The following is a 27,562-nucleotide window of genomic DNA, read 5'->3' as shown; positions in this document are numbered from 1 at the left end:
TGGAATTTGGGATTGGGGTGAGTGGGGTTTGGGATGGGGATGAGCAGAGTTTGGGATAGGGGTGAGTGGGTTTGGGATAGAGGTCAATGGGGTTTGGGATGGGGGTGAGTGGAGTTTGGGATGGGGGTGTGTGCGGTTTGGGATAGAGGTGAGTGGGGTTTGGGATGGGGTTGAGTGGTGTTTGGAATGGGGGTGAGTGGGGTTTGGGATGGTGTTGAGTGTGGTTTGGGATGGGGTGAGTGGGCTTTGGGATAGTGTTGAGTGGGGGTTTGGGATGGGGTGAGTGGGGTTTCGGATAGAGGTGAGTGGGGTTTGGGATGGGGGTGAGTGGGGTTTGGGATAGAGTTGAGTGGGGTTTTGCGATGGGGTGAGTGGGGTTTGGGGTAGGGGTGAGTGGGGATTGGGATAGAGGTGAGTGGGGTTTGGGTTGGGTGTGAGTGAGGTTTGGGATAGGGGTGAGTGGGGTATGGGATAGAGGTGAGTGGGGTTTGGGATAAGGGCAAGTGGGTTTTGGGGTAGAGGTGAGTGGGGTCTGGGATGGGGGTGAATGGGGCTTGGGATGGTGGTGAGTGGAGTTTGGGATATGGGTGAGTGGGATTTGGGATAGAGGTGATTGGTGTTTGGGTTGGGGGTGAGTGGAGTTTGGGATAGAGGTGAGTGGGGTGTGGGATAGAGGTCAGTGGGAATTGGGATAGAGATCACTGGGGTTTGGGATGGGGTTGAGTGGAGTTTGGGATGGGGTGAGTGGGGTTTGGGGTAGAGGTGAGTGGGGTTTGGGATAGGGCTGAGTGGGGTTTGGGATAGGGGTGAGTGGGGTTTGGGATGGGGTGAGTGGGGTTTGGAATGGGGTTGAGTGGGATTTGGGAAAGGGGTGAGTGGGTTTGGGATGGGGGTGAGTGGGGTTTGGGAAGGGGGTGAGTGGGGCTTGAGTTGGGGTCAGTGAGGTTTGGGATGGTGTTGAGTGGGGTTTGTGATGGGGGTAAATGGGGTATTGGGATGGCAGTGAGTGGGGTTTGCGATAGAGGTTAGTGGGGTTTAGGATGGGGGTGAGTGGTGTTTGGGATGGGGGTGAGTGGCGTTTGGGATGGGGGTGAATGGAGTTTGCGACAGGGGTGAGTGGGGTTTGGGATTGAGGTGAGTGGGGTTTGGGATAGGGGTGAGTGGAGTTGGGATGGGGGTGAGTGGGGTTTGGGATAGGGGTGAGTGGGGTTTGGGATAGAGGTGATTGGGGTTTGGGATAGAGGTGTGTGGGGTTTGGGATAGAGGTCAGTGGGGTTTGGGATGGGGTTGAGTGGAGTTTGGGATGGGGGTGAGTGGGGTTTGGGGTGGGGGTGAGTGGGGTTTGGGGTAGAGGTGAGTGGGGTTTGGGATAGGAGTGAGTGGGGTTTGGGATGGGAGTGAGTGGGGTTTGGGATAGGTCGAGTGGAGTTTGGGATAGAGGTGAGTGGCGTTTGGGATGGGGATGAACAGGGTTTGGGATAGGGGTGAGTGGGTTTGGGATAGAGGTCAGTGGGGTTTGGGATGGTGGTGAATGGAGTTTGGGACAGGGGTGAGTGGGGTTTGGGATTGAGGTGAGTGGGGTTTGGGATAGAGTTGAGTGGGGTTTGGGATAGGTCGAGTGGAGTTTGGGATAGAGGTGAGTGGGGTTTGGGATGGGGTTGAGTGGAGTTTGGGATGGGGGTGTGTGCGGTTTGGGATATAGGTGAGTGGGGTTTGGGATGGGGTTGAGTGGGGTTTGGAATGGGGGTGAGTGGGGTTTGGGATGGAGGTGAGTGCGGTTTGGGATGGGGTGAGTGGGCTTTGGGATAGGGTTGAGTGGGGGTTTGGGATGGGGTGAGTGGGGTTTCGGATAGAGGTGAGTGGGGTTTGGGATGGGGGTGAGTGGGGTTTGGGATAGAATTGAGTGGAGTTTTGCGATGGGGTGAGTGTGGTTTGGGGTAGGGGTGAGTGGGGATTGGGATAGAGGTGAGTGGGGTTTGGGTTGGGTGTGAGTGAGGTTTGGGATAGGGGTGAGTGAGGTTTAGGATAGAGGTGAGTGGGGTTTGGGATGGGGGTGAGTGGGGATTGGGATAGAGGTGAGTGGGGTTTGGGTTGGGTGTGAGTGAGGTTTGGGATAGGGGTGAGTGAGGTTTAGGATAGAGGTGAGTGGGGTTTGGGATGGGGGTGAGTGGGGTTTGGGATAGAGGTAAGTAGGGTTTGGGAATGGGCTGAGTGGGGTTTGGGATAGGGGTGAGTTGGGTTTGGAATAGAGGTGAGTGGGGTTTGGGATAGGAGTGAGTGGGGTTTGGGATGGGAGTGAGTGGGGTTTGGGATAGGTCGAGTGGAGTTTGGGATAGAGGTGAGTGGCGTTTGGGATGGGGATGAACAGGGTTTGGGATAGGGGTGAGTGGGTTTGGGATAGAGGTCAGTGGGGTTTGGGATGGGGGTGAATGGAGTTTGGGACAGGGGTGAGTGGGGTTTGGGATTGAGGTGAGTGGGGTTTGGGATAGAGTTGAGTGGGGTTTGGGATAGGTCGAGTGGAGTTTGGGATAGAGGTGAGTGGGGTTTGGGATGGGGTTGAGTGGAGTTTGGGATGGGGGTGTGTGCGGTTTGGGATATAGGTGAGTGGGGTTTGGGATGGGGTTGAGTGGGGTTTGGAATGGGGGTGAGTGGGGTTTGGGATGGAGGTGAGTGCGGTTTGGGATGGGGTGAGTGGGCTTTGGGATAGGGTTGAGTGGGGGTTTGGGATGGGGTGAGTGGGGTTTCGGATAGAGGTGAGTGGGGTTTGGGATGGGGGTGAGTGGGGTTTGGGATAGAATTGAGTGGAGTTTTGCGATGGGGTGAGTGTGGTTTGGGGTAGGGGTGAGTGGGGATTGGGATAGAGGTGAGTGGGGTTTGGGTTGGGTGTGAGTGAGGTTTGGGATAGGGGTGAGTGAGGTTTAGGATAGAGGTGAGTGGGGTTTGGGATGGGGGTGAGTGGGGATTGGGATAGAGGTGAGTGGGGTTTGGGTTGGGTGTGAGTGAGGTTTGGGATAGGGGTGAGTGAGGTTTAGGATAGAGGTGAGTGGGGTTTGGGATGGGGGTGAGTGGGGTTTGGGATAGAGGTAAGTAGGGTTTGGGAATGGGCTGAGTGGGGTTTGGGATAGGGGTGAGTTGGGTTTGGAATAGAGGTCAGTGGGGTTTGGGATGGGGGTGAGTGGGGTTTGGGATGGGGGTGAGTGGAGTTTGGGATGGGGGTGAGTGGGGTTTGGGATAGAGGTGAGTGGAGTTTAGGTTGGGGTGAGTGGGGTTTGGGATGGGAGTGAGTAGAGTTTGGGATAGGGGTGAGTGGGGTATGGAATGGGGGTGTCTGGGATTTGGGATGGAGTTCAGTGGGGTTTGGGATGGGGTGAGTGTGGTTTGGGATGGGGTTGAGTGGGGTTTTGGGATGGGAGTGAGTGGGGTTTGGGAGGAGGTGAGTGGGGTTTGGGATGGGGATGAGCAGGTTTTGGGATAGGGGTGAGTGGGTTTGGGATAGAGGTCAGTGGGGTTTGGGATGGGGGTGAGTGGAGTTTGGGATGGGGGTGTGTGCGGTTTGGGATGGGGTGAGTGGGTTTTGGGATAGGGTTGAGTGGAGGTTTGGGATGGGGTGAGTGGGGTTTCGGATAGAGGTGAGTGGGGTTTGGGATGGGGGTGAGTGGGATTTGGGATAGAATTGAGTGGAGTTTTGCAATGGGGTGAGTGTGGTTTGGGGTAGGGGTGAGTGGGGATTTGTGATAGAGGTGAGTGGGGTTTGGGTTGGGAGTGAGTGAGGTATGGGATAGGGTTGAATGAGTTTTGGGATAGAGGTGAGTGGGGTTTGGAATAGAGGTCAGTGGGGTTTGGGATGGGAGTGAGTGGAGTTTGGAATAGGGGTGAGTGGGGTATGGAATACGGGTGTGTGGGATTTGGGATGGAGTTCAGTGGGGTTTGGGATGGGGTGAGTGTGCTTTGGGATGGGGTTGAGTGGGGTTTTGGGATGGGAGTGAGTGCGATTTGGGATGAGGTGAGTGGGGTTTGGGATGGGGATGAGCAGGGTTTGTGATAGGGGTGAGTGGGTTTGGGATAGAGATCAGTGGGGTTTGGGATGCGTGTGAGTGGAGTTTGGGGTGGGGTTGTGTGCCGTTTGGGATAGAGATGAGTGGGGTTTGGGATGGGGTTGAGTGGGGTTTGGAATGGGGGTGAGTGGGGTTTGGAATGGGGGTGAGTGGGGTTTGGGATGGAGGTGAGTGAGGTTTGGGATGGGGTGAGTGGGCTTTGGGATAGGGTTGAGTGGGGGTTTGGGATGGGGTGAATGGGGTTTCGGATAGAGGTGAGTGGGTTTTGGGATGGGTGTGAGTGGTGTTTGGGATAGAGTTGAGTGGAGTTTTGCGATGGGGTGAGTGTGGTTTGGGGTAGGGGTGAGTGGGGATTGGGATAGAGGTGAGTGGGGTTTGGGTTGGGTGTGAGTGAGGTTTGGGATGGCGTGAGTGGGGTTTGGGATAGAGGTGAGTGGGGTTTGGGATGGGGGTGAGTGAGGTTTGGGATGGGGTGAGTGGGGTTTGGCATAGAGGTGAGTGGGGTTTGGGATGGGGGTGAGTGGGGTTTGGAATGGGGGTGAGTGGGGTTTGGGATGGTGTTGAGTGCGGTATGGGATAGGGTTGAGTGGGGGTTTGGGATGGGGTGAGTGGGTTTTGGGATAGAGATGAGTGTGGTTTGGGATGGGGGTGAGTGGGGTTTGGGTTAGAGTTGAGTGGGGTTTTGCGATGGGGTGAGTGAGGTTTGGGGTAGGGGTGAGTGGGGATTGGAATAGAGGTGAGTGGGGTTTGGGTTGGGTGTGAGTGAGGTTTGGGATGGGGTGAGTGGGGTTTGGGATAGAGGTGAGTGGGGTTTGGGATAGGGGCAAGTGGGTTTTGGGATAGAGGTGAGTGGGGTCTGGGATGGGGGTGAGTGGAGCTTGGGATGGTGGTGTGTGGAGTTTGGAATTGCGGTGAGTGGGGTTTGGGATAGAGGTGAGTGGGGTTTGGGATAGGGTGAGTGGGGTTTGGGATAGAGGTGAGTGGGGTTTTGCGTGGGGGTGAGCAGGGTTTGGGATAGAGGTGACTGAGGTTTGGGATGGGGCTAAGTGGGGTTTGGGATAGGGTGAGTGTGGTTTAAGATGGCGGCAATGGGGCTTCGGATGGGAGTGAGTGGGGTTTGGAATGCGGGTGAGTGGGGTTTGGGATGGGAGTGAGTGGGGTTTTGGATAGAGGTGAGAAGGGTTTGGGATAGGGATGAGTGGGATTTGGAATGGGGGTGAGTGGGGTTTTGGATAGAGTTGAGTGGGGTTTGGGATTGGGCGAGTGAAGTTTGGGATAGAGGTGAGTGGTGTTTGCGATGGGGATGAGCAGGGTTTGGGATAGGGGTGAGTGGGTTTGGGATAGAGGTCAGTGGGGTTTGGGATGGGGGTGAGTGGAGTTTGGGATGGGGGTGTGTGCAGTTTGGGATAGAGGTGAGTGGGGTTTGGGATGGGGTTGAGTGGGGTTTGGATTGGGGGTGAGTGGGGTTTGGGATGGAGGTGAGTGCGGTTTGGGATGGGGTGAGTGGGCTTTGGGATATGGTTGAGTGGGGGTTTGGGATGGGGTGAGTGGGGTTTCGGATAGAGGTGAGCGGGGTTTGGGATGGAGGTGAGTGGGGTTTGGGATAGAATTGAGTGGAGTTTTGCGATGGGGTGAGTGTGGTTTGGGGTAGGGGTGAGTGGGGATTGAGATAGAGGTGAGTGGGGTTTGGGTTGGGTGTGAGTGAGGTTTGGGATAGGGGTGAGTGAGGTTTAGGATAGAGGTCAGTGGGGTTTGGGATGGGGGTGAGTGGAGTTTGGGATGGGGGTGTGTGCAGTTTGGGATAGAGGTGAGTGGGGTTTGGGATGGGGTTGAGTGGGGTTTGGAATGGGGGTGAGTGGGGTTTGGATGGAGGTGAGTGCGGTTTGGGATGGGGTGAGTGGGCTTTGGGATAGGGTTGAGTGGGGGTTTGGGATGGGGTGAGTGGGGTTTCGGATAGAGGTGAGCGGGGTTTGGGATGGAGGTGAGTGGGGCTTGGGATAGAATTGAGTGGAGTTTTGCGATGGGGTGAGTGTGGTTTGGGGTAGGGGTGAGTGGGGATTGGGATAGAGGTGAGTGGGGTTTGGGTTGGGTGTGAGTGAGGTTTGGGATAGGGGTGAGTGAGGTTTAGGATAGAGGTGAGTGGGGTTTGGGATGGGGGTGAGTGGGGATTGGGATAGAGGTGAGTGGGGTTTGGGATGGGGGTGAGTGGGGTTTGGGATAGAGGTGAGTGGGGTTTGGGAATGGGCTGAGTGGGGTTTGGGATAGGGGTGAGTGGGGTTTGGAATAGAGGTCAGTGGGGTTTGGGATGGGGGTGAGTGGGGTTTGGGATAGGGGTGAGTGGGGTTTGGGATGGGGGTGAGTGGAGGTTGGGATGGGGGTGAGTGGGGTTTGGGATAGAGGTGAGTGGAGTTTAGGATGGGGTGAGTGGGGTTTGGAATGGGAGTGAGTGGAGTTTGGGATAGGGGTGAGTGGGGTATGGAATGGGGGTGTGTGGGATTTGGGATGGAGTTCAGTGGGGTTTGGGATGGGGTGAGTGTGGTTTGGGATGGGGTTGAGTGGGGTTTTGGGATGGGAGTGATTGGGGTTTGGGAGGAGGTGAGTGGGGTTTGGGATGGGGATGAGCAGGGTTTGGGATAGGGGTGAGTGGGTTTGGGATAGAGGTCAGTGGGGTTTGGGATGGGGGTGAGTGGAGTTTGGGATGGGGATGTGTGTGGTTTGGGATGGGGTGAGTGGGCTTTGGGATAGGGTTGAGTGGAGGTTTGGGATGGGGTGAGTGGGGTTTCGGATAGAATTGAGTGGAGTTTTGCAATGGGGTGAGTGTGGTTTGGGGTAGAGGTGAGTGGGGATTTGTGATAGAGGTGAGTGGGGTTTGGGTTGGGAGTGAGTGAGGTTTGGGATAGGGTTGAATGAGGTTTGGGATAGAGGTGAGTGGGGTTTGGGATGGGGGTGAGTGAGGTTTGGGATAGAGGTGAGTGGGGTTTGGGATGGGGCTGAGTGGGGTTTGGGATAGGGGTGAGTGGGGTTTGGAATAGAGGTCAGTGGGGTTTGGGATGGGGGTGAGTGGGGTTTGGGATAGGGTAAGTGGGGTTTGGGATGGGGGTGAGTGCAGTTTGGGATGTGGGTGAGTGGGGTTTGGGATCGGGTGAGTGTGGTTTGGGATGGGGTTGAGTGGGGTTTTGGGATAGGGGTGAGTGGGGTTTGGAATAGAGGTCAGTGGGGTTTGGGATGGGAGTGAGTGGAGTTTGGGATAGGGGTGAGTGGGGTATGGAATGGGGGTGTGTGGGATTTGGGATGGAGTTCAGTGGGGTTTGGCATGGGGTGAGTGTGGTTTGGGATGGGGTTGAGCGGGGTTTTGGGATGGGAGTGAGTGGGATTTGGGATGAGGTGAGTGGTGTTTGGGATCGAGGTGAGTGGGGTTTGGGATGGGAGTGAGTGGAGTTTGGGATAGGGGTGAGTGGGGTATGGAATGGGGGTGTGTGGGATTTGGGATGGAGTTCAGTGGGGTTTGGGATGGGGTGAGTGTGGTTTGGGATGGGGTTGAGTGGGGTTTTGGGATGGGAGTGAGTGGGGTTTGGGAGGAGGTGAGTGGGGTTTGGGATGGGGATGAGCAGGTTTTGGGATAGGGGTGAGTGGGTTTGGGATAGAGGTCAGTGGGGTTTGGGATGGGGGTGAGTGGAGTTTGGGATGGGGGTGTGTGCGGTTTGGGATGGGGTGAGTGGGCTTTGGGATAGGGTTGAGTGGAGGTTTGGGATGGGGTGAGTGGGGTTTCGGATAGAGGTGAGTGGGGTTTGGGATGGGGGTGAGTGGGGTTTGGGATAGAATTGAGTGGAGTTTTGCAATGGGGTGAGTGTGGTTTGGGGTAGGGGTGAGTGGGGATTTGTGATAGAGGTGAGTGGGGTTTGGGTTGGGAGTGAGTGAGGTTTGGGATAGGGTTGAATGAGGTTTGGGATAGAGGTGAGTGGGGTTTGGGATGGGGGTGAGTGAGGTTTGTGATAGAGGTGAGTGGGGTTTGGGATGGGGCTGAGTGGGGTTTGGGATAGGGGTGAGTGGGGTTTGGAATAGAGGTCAGTGGGGTTTGGGATGGGGGTGAGTGGGGTTTGGGATAGGGTAAGTGGGGTTTGGGATGGGGGTGAGTGGAGTTTGGGATGTGAGTGAGTGGGGTTTGGGATCGGGTGAGTGTGGTTTGGGATGGGGTTGAGTGGGGTTTTGGGATAGGGGTGAGTGGGGTTTGGAATAGAGGTCAGTGGGGTTTGGGATGGGAGTGAGTGGAGTTTGGGATAGAGGTGAGTGGGGTATGGAATACGGGTGTGTGGGATTTGGGATGGAGTTCAGTGGGGTTTGGGATGGGGTGAGTGTGGTTTGGGATGGGGTTGAGCGGGGTTTTGGGATGGGAGTGAGTGGGATTTGGGATGAGGTGAGTGGTGTTTGGGATAGTGGTGAGTGGGGTTTGGGATGGGCATTAGCAGGGTTTGGGATAGGGGTGAGTGGGTTTGGGATAGAGATCAGTGGGGTTTGGGATGCGTGTGAGTGGAGTTTGGGATGGGGGTGTGTGCGGTTTGGGATAGAGATGAGTGGGGTTTGGAATGGGGTTGAGTGGGGTTTGGAATGGGGGTGAGTGGGGTTTGGGATGGAGGTGAGTGCGGTTTGGGATGGGGTGAGTGGGCTTTGGGATAGGGTTGAGTGGGGGTTTGGGATGGGGTGAGTGGGGTTTCGGATAGAGGTGAGTGGGGTTTGGGATGGGGGTGAGTGGTGTTTGGGATAGAGTTGAGTGGAGTTTTGAGATGGGGTGAGTGTGGTTTGGGGTAGGGGTGAGTGGGGATTGGGATAGAGGTGAGTGGGGTTTGGGTTGGGTGTGAGTGAGGTTTGGGATATGGGTGAGTTGCGTTTGGGATAGAGGTGAGTGGGGTTTGGGATATGGGCGAGTGGGTGTTGGGATAGAGGTGAGTGGGGTTTGGGATGGGGGTGAGTGGGGCTTAGGATGGTGGTGAGTGGAGTTTGGGATTGCGGTGAGTGGGGTTTGGGATAGAGGTGAGTGGGGTTTGGGATAGCGCGAGTGGGGTTTGGGATAGATGTGAGTGGGGTTTGGCATGGGGGTGAGCGGGGTTTGCGATAGCTGTGAGTGGGTTTGGGATAGAGGTTAGTGGGGTTTGGGATAGGGGTGAGTGGGGTATGGAATGGGGGTGTGTGGGAATTGGGATGGAATTCAGCGGGATTTGGGATGGGGTCTGTGTGGTTTGGGATGGGGTTGAGTGGGGTTTTGGGATGGGAGTGAGTGGGGTTTGGGATGAGGTGAGTGGTGTTTGCGATAGAGGTGAGTGGTGTTTGCGTTAGAGGTGAGTGGGGTTTGGGATGGGGTTGATTGGGGTTTGGGATAGAGGTGAGTGGGGTTTGGGATGGGGTTGAGTGGGGTTTGGATAGAGGTGAGTGGGATTTGGTATAGAGGTCAGTGGGGTTTGGGATGGGGTTGAGTGGGGTTTGGGATAGAGGTCAGTGGGGTTTGGGATGGGGTTGAGTGGGGTTTGGGATAGAGGTGAGTGGGATTTGGGATGTGGGTGAGTGGGGTTTGGGATGGGGTTGAGTGGGGTTTGGGATAGAGGTGAGTGGGGTTTGGGATGGGGTTGAGTGGGGTTTGGGATAGAGGTGAGTGGGATTTGGGATGTCGGTGAGTGGGGTTTGGGATGTGGGTGAGTGGGGTTTGGGATAGAGGTGAGTGGGGTTTTGGGATGGCGGTGAGTGGGGTTTGGGATAGGGGTCAGCGGTGTTTGGGTTAGAGGTGAGTGGGGTTTGGGATGGGTGTGAGTGCGGTTTTGGATAGAGGTCAGTGGGGTTTGGGATGGGGGTGTGTGGGGTTTGGGATAAGGGTGAGTGGGATTTGGAATAGAGGTCTGTGTGGTTTGAGATGGGGATGAGTGGGGTTTGGAATGGGGGTGAGTGGGGTTTGGGATAGAGGTGAGTGGAGTTTGGGATGGGGGTGTGTGCGGTTTGGGATGGGGTGAGTGGGCTTTGGGATAGGGTTGAGTGGACGTTTGGGATGGGGTGAGTGGGGTTTCGGATAGAGGTGAGTGGGGTTTGGGATGGGGGTGAGTGGGGTTTGGGATAGAATTGAGTGGAGTTTTGCAATGGGGTGAGTGTGGTTTGGGGTAGGGGTGAGTGGGGATTTGTGATAGAGGTGAGTGGGGTTTGGGTTGGGAGTGAGTGAGGTTTGGGATAGGGTTGAATGAGGTTTGGGATAGAGGTGAGTGGGGTTTGGGATGGGGGTGAGTGAGGTTTGTGATAGAGGTGAGTGGGGTTTGGGATGGGGCTGAGTGGGGTTTGGGATAGGGGTGAGTGGGGTTTGGAATAGAGGTCAGTGGGGTTTGGGATGGGGGTGAGTGGGGTTTGGGATAGGGTAAGTGGGGTTTGGGATGGGGGTGAGTGGAGTTTGGGATGTGAGTGAGTGGGGTTTGGGATCGGGTAAGTGTGGTTTGGGATGGGGTTGAGTGGGGTTTTGGGATAGGGGTGAGTGGGGTTTGGAATAGAGGTCAGTGGGGTTTGGGATGGGAGTGAGTGGAGTTTGGGATAGAGGTGAGTGGGGTATGGAATACGGGTGTGTGGGATTTGGGATGGAGTTCAGTGGGGTTTGGGATGGGGTGAGTGTGGTTTGGGATGGGGTTGAGCGGGGTTTTGGGATGGGAGTGAGTGGGATTTGGGATGAGGTGAGTGGTGTTTGGGATAGTGGTGAGTGGGGTTTGGGATGGGCATTAGCAGGGTTTGGGATAGGGGTGAGTGGGTTTGGGATAGAGATCAGTGGGGTTTGGGATGCGTGTGAGTGGAGTTTGGGATGGGGGTGTGTGCGGTTTGGGATAGAGATGAGTGGGGTTTGGAATGGGGTTGAGTGGGGTTTGGAATGGGGGTGAGTGGGGTTTGGGATGGAGGTGAGTGCGGTTTGGGATGGGGTGAGTGGGCTTTGGGATAGGGTTGAGTGGGGGTTTGGGATGGGGTGAGTGGGGTTTCGGATAGAGGTGAGTGGGGTTTGGGATGGGAGTGAGTGGTGTTTGGGATAGAGTTGAGTGGAGTTTTGAGATGGGGTGAGTGTGGTTTGGGGTAGGGGTGAGTGGGGATTGGGATAGAGGTGAGTGGGGTTTGGGTTGGGTGTGAGTGAGGTTTGGGATATGGGTGAGTTGCGTTTGGGATAGAGGTGAGTGGGGTTTGGGATATGGGCGAGTGGGTGTTGGGATAGAGGTGAGTGGGGTTTGGGATGGGGGTGAGTGGGGCTTAGGATGGTGGTGAGTGGAGTTTGGGATTGCGGTGAGTGGGGTTTGGGATAGAGGTGAGTGGGGTTTGGGATAGCGCGAGTGGGGTTTGGGATAGATGTGAGTGGGGTTTGGCATGGGGGTGAGCGGGGTTTGCGATAGCTGTGAGTGGGTTTGGGATAGAGGTTAGTGGGGTTTGGGATAGGGGTGAGTGGGGTATGGAATGGGGGTGTGTGGGAATTGGGATGGAATTCAGCGGGATTTGGGATGGGGTCTGTGTGGTTTGGGATGGGGTTGAGTGGGGTTTTGGGATGGGAGTGAGTGGGGTTTGGGATGAGGTGAGTGGTGTTTGCGATAGAGGTGAGTGGTGTTTGCGTTAGAGGTGAGTGGGGTTTGGGATGGGGTTGATTGGGGTTTGGGATAGAGGTGAGTGGGGTTTGGGATGGGGTTGAGTGGGGTTTGGATAGAGGTGAGTGGGATTTGGTATAGAGGTCAGTGGGGTTTGGGATGGGGTTGAGTGGGGTTTGGGATAGAGGTCAGTGGGGTTTGGGATGGGGTTGAGTGGGGTTTGGGATAGAGGTGAGTGGGATTTGGGATGTGGGTGAGTGGGGTTTGGGATGGGGTTGAGTGGGGTTTGGGATAGAGGTGAGTGGGGTTTGGGATGGGGTTGAGTGGGGTTTGGGATAGAGGTGAGTGGGATTTGGGATGTCGGTGAGTGGGGTTTGGGATGTGGGTGAGTGGGGTTTGGGATAGAGGTGAGTGGGGTTTTGGGATGGCGGTGAGTGGGGTTTGGGATAGGGGTCAGCGGTGTTTGGGTTAGAGGTGAGTGGGGTTTGGGATGGGTGTGAGTGCGGTTTTGGATAGAGGTCAGTGGGGTTTGGGATGGGGGTGTGTGGGGTTTGGGATAAGGGTGAGTGGGATTTGGAATAGAGGTCTGTGTGGTTTGAGATGGGGATGAGTGGGGTTTGGAATGGGGGTGAGTGGGGTTTGGGATAGAGGTGAGTGGATTTTGGGATGGGGGTGAGTGGGTTTTGGGATAGGGTGAGTGGGGTTTGGGATAGATGTGAGTGGGTTTTGGGATGTGGGTGAGTGGGGTTTGGGATGTGGGTGAGTGGGGTTTTGGATGGCGGTGACTGGGGTTTGGAATGGGAGTGAGTGGGATTTGGGATGCAGGAGAGTGCAGTTTGGAATGGGGTGAGTGTGGTTTGGGATAGGGATGAGTGTGGTTTGGGATAGAGGTGAGTGGGGTTTGGGATGGGGGTGAGTGGTGTTTAGGATGGGGTGTTTGGGTTTGTGTTGGGGGCAGTGGGGTTTAGGATAGAGAAGTGGACTTTTGGAAAGGATAACCGGCATGTTATGTGTCTAGGATAATCTGGTGCTAGTTTTAAAGGGATTTCAGGAGGGGTTGCTTGGTCTGAGAGAGTGTTTCTGTGTAATGGGCATGTCAGAATTTGAACGGTCTCTTTGCTGTGTGGTGCTTCATTTTCTGGTTATACAAACATTCAGTCATAAATAAATCCTGCCTTTAAATGTTGAAGTATTGCCTCTGTCTGGACATTACTCATGTGAAATAAATTGGAACAGGGTGGGGCATAGAGCTTTAAAAAAAACTGTTTTGCTGCAATGAATCATTTTTGTTCGCTGTAACAAGAAAAGTCAGGTGTGAGGAATTGGCACTGGATCACAAATTTAACTTCAAGTCTAAACAAAGACTTAGAGAAATATTGGAATTTGTAAAGCATTGCAGGGTTCTCCTCCAGGTAGGTGCCAGATTATCTGTCTTTAAACAAATAGCTGATTTCAAAAGCTTAGATCATTCAGTTTGATGTAAACTGCTCAACTGATAAAGAACATGTTGGTGTTACTATTAGATAATTTTAAAGTGATCAGACTCCCCAGGATGAACTTTGTCAAGAAGATAAATATGTGCAGGGTCAGATTTTATTTGTTACCCATGGAATCCTGGCTCGTGAAAGGCAAATATAATTTCTCGGAACTAAAAGCTCTCTCCAGTTCTGGTAGCTTTTATTCATCAGTAACACGCAGGAATGGATATATTTCTTTACCTAATGCAAAATTGTGTTGTACTCCCCAGTTGTATTAACTAACTTGATGGGTTAAAATCCTTGAACTTCCAACCTTTAATCCCTGAGGCAAGAGGCTACCAACTGATCCAAGGCTGCACATTTAGACATTTGCTAATGATGTTGGTGTACAGTGCAGGAAATGCTTAACATTCTCAATACAGCTTGCCTGACAAACTGGGAGAAATAAAGTACATAATGAGTTAAGTGTTTAGCTGGTGTGCATGTTTAAGCTCTGATGTCGATTGACACATTACGCTGCTGGCTTCACTTGGATCCAGGTTTAATATTTCTCAGCTGAGCTGCCAGGTAAAATGTGGTGTTCATAGAAGTCTTTTTCAGTTCAGGGAGGGGAAAGTGGACACTGTCCAGTAAGAGAATCACAAGTGTACTTTCCATGAACCAATTGCAGAAGGCAGTCTTCGAGGCATTTCTGATTGCAACAGCGTTTTACTTTGGACTGAATCAGTGCAGGTAGAGTGAGAGGACAGAGCACGGAGAGCTGGAGGAAATTTAAAATTCTTATAAGGAAGTTTGGATTGGGTTGTTAGAATTGCTAATGTGGTTGCAGATTGTACAGAATGTTTCCTGCAAATACAGCTCTGTTAGAACTGTGAATTGTTTCCTAATTTTTTCCAAGCACTGCACTCATCAATGGTCAGAATCATAGCCAGTTAGTTCAGTTGCTGCTAATCCAGACTCCCTCAAGCAGAACGTTACTGTATTTGCGCTCTGATCAGTGGACCCAGGTTGCTGTCATTCTTACTTTCCTTCTGAATTCTTCATTGGTGAGTATGCCATTGTTTTGAACTTGTGCCGGCCCCTTACTGCTACTTGCCATCTGTGGCACCTGACAACTCGAAGTCAACACAGTCTGCCCCACTGATGCTGAGGGCTCCAGTTTTCACGGGATCTCATCGATGCTGTTCACAAGAAAACAGGTTCACAGGTCTAACTCCCTGCTGGCACGATTAGGGATGTTGGCATGCCAAAATTCAAGAATGTCTGTTGGATCACTACCCTCTACATTGTGAAGGGTGTTGCTCATGTTTTGCATCAGATAAAGTGGCCCAAGTATTATCAGGGGCAGATAAAGTAGATGACAGGGGAAAGGTTTGAAATGGGAAGCCCCAGCGTGGAGTGAGGCAAAGCTTTATTGGGGATATCGTCTCTGATGCCTGATCTTGGGGTCTTTCCATGTGGGGGATATCGGATTGTGGAGAGGATTTCAGGGGAGACACGGGAAAGTTCTCTCTTCCTTTAAGCCCACAAGCAGTGCTGTAAAGGCATTTAACATCTCCTCAAAGCAATCTTTATGTTCTGATGCGTGGCAAGACCAGCTGACCACAGTTAAACCTGCAAAATCGGAGGTTGCCAGCCTCACTAAAATTACCTAGCAGTGCGATGCCTGTGGTTAGCACTGCTGCCTCACAGCTCCAAGGACCTGAGTTCATTTCCATCCTTGGGCAACTGTCTGTGTGGAATTTGCATGTCCTCCCGGTGTCTGTGTGAGTTCTCTCTGGGTGCTCTGGTTTCCTCCAACAGTCCGAGAATGTGCAGGTTAGGTGGGTTAGCCATGGGAAATGCAGGGGTAGGGTATGGGGGTGAGTCTAGGAGTGATGCTGTTCAGAGGGTCGGTGTGGACTCAGTGAGCTGAATGGCTTCTTTGCACTGCAGGGATTCTATGGAAACAGTTCAGCTGCTTGACCCTAGTCGACCTTGGTTAAATACTAAAAACTGGGTGGGTTTCAAGCAAACATGAGGAGGGGCTGCAGAATTAAAAATAACTATCACATCTGTCAAGAGCTTAGCAAATCCATTCTTAGCTGTCTAGATAGCACCTAATGTTTCCTCTGGATTTGACCTGAATTTCAGGTCTCAATTCAAAAGCTGAAACCCTGAAAAAAACCATTTAGTTCTCTCTTGAGGTCATCTTGCTCTCCTCAGCCTCCGCCAGATGCAAACTAAGCCAATCGAGTTAATCATTTTCAAATGGTTGCGCATTAAAGGCTGAGATTGTCGGCTCTCATCCCCATTAACAAATCCCTGAAAAGCTTGTGTGCATCAGTAATTAAAATATGTATCACACTTTCAGCTCCAGGATTTACCAGAGCAACGGCATCACCTTCTGGCCAACTTGTCAGGACAGCCCTCTGTTGGGAAGACAGCGTTGGATGGTTTAGGTTTGCCCCCAGCGCGGGAGGAGATTGTGAAGCTGGAGGTAATGTTAGCTGCATCAATCCCCAGCTCTGAGGGCAGCAGAAAGACGGAGACTCTGGGAAGTGGGGAGACACCGAAGGAAATCAAAGGAATATTGAAAACACAGGGTGTCAGCGAGGAGAATAACAATGATGCTGAGAGTCACATCCTGCAGGAACAGCCCAGGAGATCTGAGGCGAGCAGTGCAGCTGGTATACTAACGAAGAGCAACTCTATTCCAAGTGCCCTGGTTGAAGAGTACAGCACAGAAATGGCAGAAATAACCCAGGGGCCGGACAAGAGTGGAAATGAAGTGAGACCAACTGAGAATGATACTTCAGACAAACCAAACTCCAGTCAAGTACAAAAGGGTGACCAGAAAGAAACAGCAGGTAAATATAATGCTTATCGCTCATTTCTTTAAAATCCTAATGTTGAGCTTTGCTTGTCATGCAATTTATCCTTAATAGTAGCTACATTGCTTGGATCGTGAGAGGAGGCAATGGTCTAGTGGTATTATTGCTGCTCTGTAACCCAGAGATTCAGATAATGTTCTGGGGGCCCTGGTTCAAATCCCACCACAGCAGATGGTGGAATTTGAATTCAATAAATATCTAGAATTAAGTGTGCAATGATGACCATGAATCCACTGCTGATTGTGGGAAAAAACCCCATCTGATTCCCTCATGCCCTTTAGGGAAGGAAGCTACCGTCCTTACCTGGTCTGGCCTATATGTGACTCCAGACCCACAGCAAATGTGGATGACTCTTAACTACCCTGTGTGCAATTAAGGATGGGTAATAAATGCTGGTCTAGCCAGAGATGTCCTTATCCTGTAAATGAATTTTAAAAAGTCCTCCAATTATTTTCCTTATGTGCAGTAAGTGCTTCTTAATTCTCCCTCAGAATGTGGCAAGGCCAGTTTTTATTGCCCATCCTTGAGAAGGTGGTGAACAACCTTATGAAATGTCTGCTGTCCATGTGCTGAACACTTTTCCATAATGCTGTTAGATAGAGTTCCAGAGTTTGACAATAAAGGAATAATGATAAATAGCCAAGGAATTGGGTGGGGTGTGACTTGAGGGGGATCTCAGAAGTGGCGATATTTCAATCTACATCCTGCTGAAATAACTCCACAGAGGCCAGTATCCTGTCACCACCTCACCCTTTATTTACACATGCGTAGTATTTGACACTGGGCCAGCTTCCTCAGAGACAGCTCTGAGTGAACAGAACCTCTGACACTCCTCTTTATATCTGTCAGCCAGGGGGTCCTGGATTGAACCCCAGATTAACAGCCCCAATCAGGGAACTCATATTCCATGAAGTCCACAGGCCGGCCTCAATACAATCACTGCCTTTGTCCTTTTATCTGGGCCCTGGGTTGCTGATTTAGTGCACTGAGACTTTTACAGGTGGCTTTATTCTGACTAGGGACTGAAGTTGACTCTCCATGTGCAGTGTTTATTGACTTCTCTCCATAATAAGAAACAGCCTAGGTTCCAGGAATCAAGGGCCTCATAAGATGTTGATGAGACAAGATTGGAATCCTGCTCTAAAAATCTGAACACACTTGTTGAGGACTGATGTCTGGGGATCAATCTCTGCAAAATGAATGCAGTGGTATTTAAAAAAAAAGCTCAGACAATCTGCCACTAGCCTTCGACAACTTCAGCCACATTCTAGGCCTGACCATGGCCTATGGATTGTGGATTTGTGGTTAACCATTGACAACCTTCTATCAATAACTGAAACATCGTCATATTAGCAGGTAAGTCAGTTCCACAGTCTCTCGAAATGCATCACAATCAAGTATCAGGAATTTTTAACAAGCTACCCTATTGAATTCATTCAGTGGCAGGGATTTTCTACTTTGGTTCTCCCCGGTCCATAACATTCTGCCAACAATGAGTGAAGAAAGGGAAAACCGTATTCATTAGTTGACAAGGCCATACCTTTTCATTGCATTTTCAGTGCGAGCAAAGTAAACATTGCAACGTAGGAATGGAAGGAAGAGAATCTCCATACACATTCCTGAAGTTGGTCATGAAGCTGAGAGAGGCCAAGTAATGAAGTCAGTCAGTGTGGAGCAACATTCAAGAACGGCAATAGTCGTGTACTAAAGCAGTAGAATTTAAGACAGTTTGGAGGGGGTGGTCGATTGGTATTATCACTGGACTAGTGATCCAGAAATCTGGGCTAAAGCCATGAAGGCATATCCCAGCAGAGCAGATAGTGAAATTTGAATTCAGTTAATACATCTGAATATAATAAAAATTAGACCAATGGTGACCACGTAACCACTCATTGTTTGTAAAAGCCCATCTTGTTTTGCTACTATCCTTTATGAAATCTGTCATCTTGCCCTGATTGGGCCTGCGTGTGACTCCAGACCCACAGCAATGTGATTGACTCTTAACTGCCCTCTGGACATGGCCAGGTTAAACTACTCAGTTCAAGGGCAATAAATGTGGGCGTTGCCAGTGGCACTCACTGCCCATCAAAAATAAATCCGTAAATGGATCGTATGGTTGTTGTGCCTCAAGTTTTAGTCTCTGAAAAACAAGAAAACATTCAAGAGAAGGGAATGTTTCTGAGTATCAAAACTCTAAGTTATGAGGAGAAACCAATGAAAATATAATTTGCCAAACTAAAAAGGAAGCACCTGAAAATTGAATTTATTTGAAGCAATAAAGCTAGTTAATTAATATTTAAGGTAGTAACTGCAATGAAAAAGCAAAATCTGGAATACTATTTTAGGTTGCTAGGGATCACATCTGTAAAGGTCTAACTTAGGACCGCTGTAAAGAATTCCTTCACAGAGAAAATGATTAAGCTGTGAAAATGAACTGCCAGATAGTGGAGGTGAAAAAAAACTGACATCATCTAAAATAAGAAGTAGGTACAGCAAAAGCAGGACATTAAGGTCATTCTGGATGGCTGAATTAAAATGACTCTTCATCATTTTCTTAAGAATTCAAGACTAGAGAAATGGAAAGTCAGTCTGGGTTCCTGTTCACGGTGCTGACTTAGTGATTGCTGTTGTGAAATACTTGGCTGGGGTCGAAAACTAGATTAGATTACTTACAGTGTGGAAACAGGCCCTTCGGCCCAACAAGTCCACACCGCCCCGCCGAAGCGCAACCCACCCATACCCCTACATCTACCCCTTACCTAACACTACGGGCAATTTAGCATGGCCAATTCACCTGACCTGCACATCTTTGGACTGTGGGAGGAAACCAGAGCACCTGGAGGAAACCCACGCAGACACGGGGAGAATATGCAAACTCCACACAGCCAGTCGCCTGAGGTGGGAACTGAACCCGGGTCTCATGGCACTGTGAGGTAGCAGTGCTAACCACTGTGCCACCGTGCCACCCAACTAGAGTTGCCTGTGTGCTCACTGTCTAGATCTCACTCCCTGGTGACAAGTTGATGGGGGAAACCTAAAATATTTGCAAGACAAGATTTAAATCTAATTGTAATAGTAAATGTGGAGCTTTGATATTTTCAGTTAATGCGATTAGAACCAGTATTGTTTCTCCTTTTGCTGATAGGTTAGTTTGAACATATTTCTGTTCCATTAATTCAGACACTGAAGGATCTGAAGAGCCAGAACAGGACAATTTCTCAACACCGCCTTCCTCACCACCGGGGCACCAGAAAGATAACTGTTCCCTTCCGCAGTGGCAACCAGCTGATAACCTCTGCACATCGCAGGGCAAAGAGCAAGGCGAGGGCTACCTGAAACAGTTACTTGATGACGACAATGTGGAGCAATCCCTAACTCCAATTAACATAGGAACGTCTGTCAAGGACAGGTACAGAGATTGAGAAGAAATCTTCCCTACCTTTCAGGTTCACTGCAATCCCTCCTGCTTTCTTCTCCTCCATTTATCTGTCTATTTCTGACTGCTTTGGTCAAATAGACCAGGGAACTCCTGTACTTCATGTCCACTCAGCCATGTTTGATATACGCCAGAACAGCAGCATGCTGTTTGACTATGGGAGGTAGCACTACTGAAGGTGGTTCTCTTCCTAACCAAATCTCATATAGGTGAGACCTATACAACAGGTAATTGGCAGCAATGATGGCTAGTTACCTTCAATGGGGCAACTGAGCAAATGTAGTGCCTGTGTGCCAGAGAATAGTGAGGCCACATTAGTTTAATCAGCCCAGCCTTTCCTTCAGGTACAGCCCTGAGCCTTTCTACTGCACAAGATACCTTACAGTGACATCAGTGAACATCAAATCATGAATGTAAAAAGAATTTAACATCCATCATCAACTAACATCCACTATATCACTCACCAGCCTATATCTTCCCAAACATGCACAAACAGATTCACAAAATTATTTTTGGATGCCATTCTCATTTATTCTGATTTAGATTAGATTACTTACAGTGTGGAAACATTTGTTTTGCTTCATGTAAAATGGCTGCTTTATGTGTTAGAGATACTCATTAGGAAGAAATGAGTATGAGTCCATTTCTATTTCCAGTTCGTTCCTCACTGAGTCATTGACTGATTTCTACAATTGTATGTACAATTCTATTTCACCCTCTGGAACACCACCTAATATTATCTCAGTCTCAACCTCTCTGCTACAGGATCCCACCCCCACCCCCACCCCCCTCTCATTTATCTCTCCATTCTGCAGGCACCCTGCCTCTATTCCTGATGAAGAGCTTTTGCCCGAAACGTCGATTTTGCTGCTCCTCGGATGCTGCCTGACCTGCTCTGCTTTTCCAGCACCACTATAATCTACATGCTGTTATTAACTCAGCCTGTGACTATTCAAGTGCACATCTAGCTGGGCTTCAACCTTCTGTAATCTTGGCATCATCTCCTAATTCATACCAAATCTCAATTCACTCATCAAATCCCTCCATATTTCACCCCTCCCTATCTCTGTAACCTCGTCTGGCTGCATAATTCCCCAAGATCTGTGTTCCTCTAATACTGGCTTCCTGCGCATCTCCATTTTCATCCCCCCTCCCCCCCCATCCATCACTGGTGGCTGTGCCTTCAGCTGCTAGCACTCCATGATCTGGAATTCTCTTCCTAAACTCTCCCTCTCCCTATTCTCCTTCAAACTCACACATAACAGAACTGTTGCAATATATGTTAGCCTACTATGTCTACACTGGCTCTCTGTGCCATTCTCCTGCCTTTTCCTACTGTTTCTGTTTAACTTATAATCCAATGCCCTCTGTGAATGCCTCAGTTCACCATATTTCCAGGTTGTGCCTAACTACTCAATGTGACAATAAGGTCTTTTTCTGATGTCTCATTTTATCTTGCCCTCTCATCTTGATCCTTGTATGAGTGGGATCAGTTTATCCCTGTCTATGCTGTCCCCTGACGATTTTAAAAACTTGTTTTAATTTTTTTTATTCTTTTCATGGGATGATGCCATCACTGGCTAGGCCAGTATTTATTACCCATCCCAGAGGGCAGTTAAGAGTCAACCATATTGCTGTGGGTCTGGAGTCACATGCCAGCCAGACAAGGAAGGCAGTCTCGTTCCTAAAGGAGATTAGTGAACCAGATGGGTTTCTTTTCCCCTGACAATCAACTATGGATTTTTGGTCATCATTAGATTCTTTAATTCCAGATTTTCACTGAATTAAAATCCCACCATCTGCTGTGGTGGGATTTGAACTCCGATCCGCTGAATGTTATCTGGGTCTCTGGATTAACAGGTCAGTGATAATACCACTCAGCCAACACCTCCCCAAATTCACCTTAGCCTTCTCCTTGCCCGAGGAAAACAGACCGAATGTCTCCAATCTATCTTTACGACTGAAGTTTCTCACCCTGGAAACATTCTCATACACCTCTGCACAGTATCCAATGTGTTCACATCTTCCCTGAAGTGTGGTGCCCAGAACTGTACAGAATACTCCAGCTGAGGTCCAAACACTGTCCTATGCAAGCTCAGCATAAAATGCTCCTTAAACTACCCCTCTGAATACACTTTTGGTTACATTTGCTAATATCTCCTCATCTGGCTTTGTATCAGAATTTTTTGTGCTCCCCTGAAAACACCTTGGAACATTTTACATTGCATTACAGATGAACAGAAGTCACTGTTAATATTATTGTATCTCATGAGTGTCCTCCACGCCAGGTTGCAGAAACTGAAAGACGGGGAGGAGCAGTGGAAGAATAAAATGAACAAGAGGCAGAGTGATGTTCATGTCCCACTGACTGAACGCTACAGTCAGCTCCAACAAGCCGAAGGTGCCTGGAAGAAAAAGGTAACAGAGTGATGACAGGTTGGAGTTGAAATGTGAGAGTGCTGATAATGTAGAGCCAATCCCCTGCTTTCTTGAGGAATATTCATAAGGAAATGAAACTTGGGCTTGGAGGTACCAGCAGATTTTACTGGTCAGTGAAACACTCTATAATGTGATTCATAAATAGCAGAAGAACTGAATCAGGATCTTTATAATTAATCTTTTAATAACAGGAACTGTAGAAGATATTACATATCAACCCAAATATATCACAGAACCTAGTTGGTAAGACCACCCTGCTGATATCCCTGGTTTAAATTTATATCTCGGTCAAGTTTATTTTCCCAGCAGTTACAAAATCATAGAATGGTTACAGTGTAGATGCAGGTCATTCAGACCACCATGTCTGCACTGGCTCTCTGAATGACCTTCTCACTCCATGCCATGCTCCTGTTTCTTCCCTCTAACCAAGGATAATATTACTTTTCAAAATAACCAGCTAGCTCCCTTTTGAGTGACTCTCTGGTGGTGCATTCCAAACTCTTACAACTCAATGTCTGAGAGTGTTCCACAGGAGTGAAAGACATTTATGATTTCTTGTCAATGTTTAAAAGTGTGTGTGTGTGTGTGTGTGTGTATAAATAGATTCTCTAATTAAATCATTCATTTTATAATGTGTATCAATTGTTAATGTTTAAAATATCACTGCTTGCATGTATGTCTGTGTAGAAGTAGACAGATTCTCTAATTAAATCATTGATTACACAATGTGTATCTATTGTTAATGTTTAAAATGTGTGTATCTGTGTTTATGTCTGTGTGTGTCTAGAGATTCTGTAATTAAGTCATTGATTTTATGACGTGCAATATTTATCAGAAACCAGAGCTTGTAAAATTCAGAAAATGTCAAATGATGGAGTTTGCCTCTTTCAAGTTGTGACTGCAGTATTAATGCGTTAAGCCCAAGTCGACCGATAGCTCAGCTTTTTAAAACAGTGAACTGCCGAGTTGTGAACTCCAAGACCGCTCCTAGTCTGATCCCAGGTCTGTGCTGAGTTAACTGATTGATGTCAGCTAGCAGAGGTATTACATTTTGGCTTCTGTATCCGTCGGCTTGGAAAGGAACAATTCATAAGGATTAAACTTGGCAAAGTATTCAAATTTTTGATGCTCATGTATCAAACAAATCTATTCATCAATCCTGATTCTATTTGAAGCAAAGCATCCAGACAACTGCAGTACGCAGACACGTCACAAACTGCGAACTTCCCTCTCAGGTGGGTTCCTTTTGAAGACTGTCAAAATTGTCCTTCTCATGAGAGTGAAATAGCTGGCGAAAACCAGTGCTTAAACTTTGAATCATTGCCTCAGTCTTCCTTGTTTGGAATCTGATCACGATTCATCATCAGCACAAAGCTCCTGGGTAGCTGACAGAGGAAAATGGAAGTTTAATTCAAGAATTCCATTGCTGTTGAGGAAACATGCAGGAGTGAGCAGGGTAGAGGGCAGAGGGCACACAGATTTCAGGGAAGAGGGTACACAGGGTAGAGGACAGAGGGTACACAGGGTAGAGGACAGAGGGTACACAGGGTAGAGCACAGAGGGCACACAAGGTTCAGGACAGAGGGCACACAGGGTAGAGGGCAGAGGCCACACAGGGAACAAGGTAGAAGGCACACAGGGTTCAGGGCAGAGGACATTCTGGAAGTTTGGTCTCTGGGACTGACTAAAAGGACAATGTTGCCATTGACTCCTGCATGACAATTTCACAAACACGTGATTGAATGCAAAGTGCTTGGGACATCTTGAGGTCATATAAATGCTCCTCCTTTTAATTATTCTGTGGCTTGCTATTCACCTGAGGCTACATTCTGTTCCAGTGATGTTTGTGGTACAATTGTAAAAAGAAATCGAGGGTCATTCATTTTCATTGTCTCTGAAAGGAATGTTGCAAACATCCTGGAGTCCTTTTCCACCCGGAAAAGTATTAGTATTAGTAGAAATATTAGTATAAATATTAGTAGACTCAGTTCTGATCCCTCAGCAACTGAGAACATTTGAAGACTGATTTACCAGTTAAGGAATTCAGCTGAAAGCCAGGCAAAGAGAAAACTTACTTCCTTCATCCTTAGCTCCCATTGTATCCACCCTTCCCCCAAATCTGTCTCAACATCCAGTGTGCTTCGCTAATTTGATGTATATGTTCACTACCTCATCTGAGAACTCTTTCCTTTCGATATATCTCTGCCTCTATCTTTTTTTTCCTTTTTGTCCTGAATATAGGGAGAAGATGGGTATCTGAGTGATGCAGAGCAGCCTCAGTACTGGGTAAGAGCACAAGTCAAAGATAAGGCCATGGGGGGGAGCAAAATGACACCATGTAAACCAGGAATAAATTATGTTGCATGACTGAGGAAAATGCTTTTCAGTTGGTCAAGCCCATCATAACCCCTCTGCCACTAAACATCACATCTCCTGTATGGAACACCCCTCCCTGAAACTGTGAGTTACAGGAACAGGCAGGATCGGTTCTCCCTGCCAATCTTGGAATTTCAATCATTGATTTATTTTTTGTGTGCATTACTCCTTACATTACTCATGGTTGGTATCTCCCTCAACCTTGCTGGTTACTGCATAGGAACAAGTGCATAAACAAACAAACCTGTCATTTTGGTTACAAGGAATGAACTCTGCAGTTGGAGTTCCAACAGACTCACTGTCCAAGGGACACTACCGTTGTACATAGCAAAATCCGAAGCAAACTTCAAAATCTCAGTACAGCTTGTAAAATAAAATTCACCATCACTTCAATTAACTCCCTATCCAATTTAATGGCAGTTAAATGTGAGATGTACAACTTCTTGAAAGAACAAAGAGTAAATTAAGTAAATCTGAGTCTCCGAGTTATTCTACAGTCTGCACCCAACACTGGGAAGACAGAGCTGTGTGGTTTGTACCTTATTGTCCCAATACTCTGCATCTCATCTTTCAGCTGATCTATTTGGGGTGGCACAGTGGCTCAGTTGTTAGCACTGCTGCCTCACAGAGCTAGGGACCCGGGTTCAAAACCTTGCCTTGGGCAACTGTCTGTGTGGAGTTTGCACATTCTCCCCGTGTCTGTGTGGGTTTCCTCTGGTTTCCTCCCACCATCCAAAGATGTGCGGGTCAGGTGAATTAACTATGCCAAATTGCCCGTTGTATTAGTCAGAGGTAAATGTAGGGGAATGGGTCTGGGTGGGTTGCTCTTCAGAGGGTCGGTGTGGACTTGTTGGGCCGAAGGGTCTGTTCCCACACTGTAGGGAATCTAATCTAATCAATAGTGACTGCCTGCAGTTCCGATGGAAACAAAATTGTGTCTACTTGTGGAGCACTAACAAGCTGAAACATTTACTTCACACTTTATAGACTAACTTCACATGGATGCATTCCTTGGTCCTTTTCATTTCAATTCTCACCCATTATGCTGCATATACTCCAGAACAAGTTTGACTGCGTTTTTAAAATAAATGGCTGCATGGTTAGTTAGTTTCTGATCATTTCATATCATTCCATCTCTGCTGAGAATCACTCTTCATTATCCCAATGAAAACAAATCTATCCTTTAATTTATTTACCTATTTTTCCCAAACAGCCATATACTATGCAGGTGACAGGGGATATGTTAAAGGAGTTACTGGAAAAAGTTAAAAGCTGCTGGAGTACACTTCTGTGGGATTGTATTTGTTATTGCTTAACTTTACATCTGTGGAACTGTAGCTCTGTGACAGGCAACACCTTCAGGAGAATTGGGGAAGAAATCCTGAGGGACGGGATGGAAAGTCAAAGGTGAAAGGTTTTTTGTTTAAATTCAATCATGGGATGTGAGCTTCTTTGGCCATTTATTGCCCATCCCTAATTGCTCAGAGAGCATGTAAGAGTCAACTATATTGCTGAGGGTCTGGAGTGACATGTAGGCCTAAGGATGACAGGTTTCCTTCCCTGAAGAGCTTGCCTGATACAGCAGCTTCTTTTCCTGACTCCCCGTGAAAACCACTAGATCCGGTCAGTGACTCCCCACTGAAACCAGCAGCTCTTGTTACTGATTACCCACTGAGACCAGCAGCTCCTGTTACTGACTCCCCAATGAGACCAGCACCTTCTGTTACTGATTCCCTACTGAGACCAGCAGCTCCTGTTACTGACTCCCCACTGAGACCAGCACCTTCTATTATTGATTCCCCACTGAGATGAACTGCTCCTGATATTGATTCCCCACTGAGACCAGCTGCTCCTGTCAGTGACTCCCCATTGAAACCAGCAGCTCCTGTTACTGACTCCCCACTGAGACCAGCAGCTCCTGTCAGTGACTCACCATTGAGACCAGCAGCTCCTATTACTCACTCCCCACTGAGACCAACAGCTCCTGTGAGTGACTCCCAACTGAGACCAGCAGCTTCTGATACTGATTCCCTACTGAGACCAGCAGCTCCTGTTACTGATTCCCTACTGAGACCAGCAGCTACTGCTACTGACTCCCTACTGAGACCAGCAGCTCCTGTTCCTGTGCATTAGCGGCCCAGCTGGATTCTTCCCCCAACAATCATTTCATGATCATCAGTAGACCCCTAATTCCAGATTCTTTATTGAATTCTTTCAACCATCTGCTATGGCAGGATTTGAACCCAGGTCCGCAGAACATTAGCTGAATTTCCAGATTAATAGTTTTGCAATAATACCACAAGGACATCACAACTATTGATGCTTCTGCGTTCCATCTCATGGTTTAACAATAGGAATAACAGCTGCCCAACACCCTGGGAAATTGGTCATTGGCTAGAATCCTTTATGGTGTAAATTTATTTACAAGATATTTCCTGCAGAATGACACAATCTTGCTTTCATCTGTAATCAGTATTTGTAGTAGTGATCAATAATCCTAATGATTCAAACTTTGGTTTTCCACCTTTAACTATTCATTGCCTTGCTTTTACATTTAATTTCTGAGGTCATACAAGATGTTGCTTGGATACTGCTGCATCAGTGGATTTTTCAGACAAGCTCCTTCTATTATTTAAATAAATTAAGGGATTGTGTATTTGTGTTGGCTTTGCACTTGTCCCTGGCTGCCCTGTCATATCCTGTTCTAACCTTTCTCCATTCTGTCTCTTCTGGCACCTGTAGGACCCAGTCTATTCTTCTATCTATCCCCCTGCTAATAGACCATGCCAGTACATCATGTATGACCAGGTGAGCTCCTTCCCTATCCATCATTCATGCCTGTTAATGTATAAGCTGAGATACTCAACGCATGCTGCTGAGTGACATCTCAGCACTAACCGTGGCTGTGGGTTTCCGATCTGGCCCAAGGTTTACTCTGTCAGTGGACCAGTCACAAAGTTACAATTGAGCTGATGCATTTTTTCACATCTACTTTCAGTTTTTCTTTATCATTCTTCTGTCTCTTTCTCTCTCTTCCTGAAGGAAGCATTTTCTCACAAGCTCAGAGAAGCGACGTTCAGTCAGAGTGGCCCTGAGTGTCTGTGGAGACGAAAGGTGACAGTTTATCTATTTCCTGTGTTTGGTTTGAGTGTATAGAGAACAATGGATATCTATGAATAACCCCCTCCCCTTTACCTGTATAATCTGTTCCCCAGACAGCCTCCTTTTACAATTCCCACTGGAGAAAGACATGATGACTTGGGAATTTGGGGAAGATAGTGGTGATATCCTGGGGACAGTCCATGTCACAGTAGAGGTGGTGTTG

At 48.9% G+C, this 27,562-nt stretch overlaps 1 protein-coding gene across 14 annotated transcripts in view; it reads left to right on the top strand.

Annotated features, from left to right (window-relative positions):
• Positions 1-27,562, top strand: part of LOC140465897 (supervillin-like) — a 242,531-nt gene that overhangs the window by 115,894 nt on the left and 99,075 nt on the right. For 11 of the 14 annotated variants that reach the window (XM_072561805.1, XM_072561814.1, XM_072561812.1 and 8 more), the window contains 6 exons: positions 15,467-15,962; positions 19,167-19,395; positions 21,711-21,840; positions 24,103-24,147; positions 26,980-27,045; positions 27,280-27,351. In XM_072561805.1, coding sequence (XP_072417906.1) covers positions 15,467-15,962; positions 19,167-19,395; positions 21,711-21,840; positions 24,103-24,147; positions 26,980-27,045; positions 27,280-27,351 — 1,038 coding nt within the window. The remainder of the gene's footprint in view (positions 1-15,466; positions 15,963-19,166; positions 19,396-21,710; positions 21,841-24,102; positions 24,148-26,979; positions 27,046-27,279; positions 27,352-27,562) is intronic. The other 3 variants (XM_072561809.1, XM_072561810.1, XM_072561813.1) reach the window with 3 other exon arrangements.

The sequence above is a fragment of the Chiloscyllium punctatum genome, chromosome 42, assembly GCF_047496795.1.
Source record: "Chiloscyllium punctatum isolate Juve2018m chromosome 42, sChiPun1.3, whole genome shotgun sequence".
In the NCBI taxonomy this organism is placed as follows: Eukaryota; Metazoa; Chordata; class Chondrichthyes; order Orectolobiformes; family Hemiscylliidae; genus Chiloscyllium; species Chiloscyllium punctatum.
The sequence above is the reverse complement of the archived record's forward strand: the minus strand, read 5'-3'. Positions and strand labels throughout refer to the sequence as shown.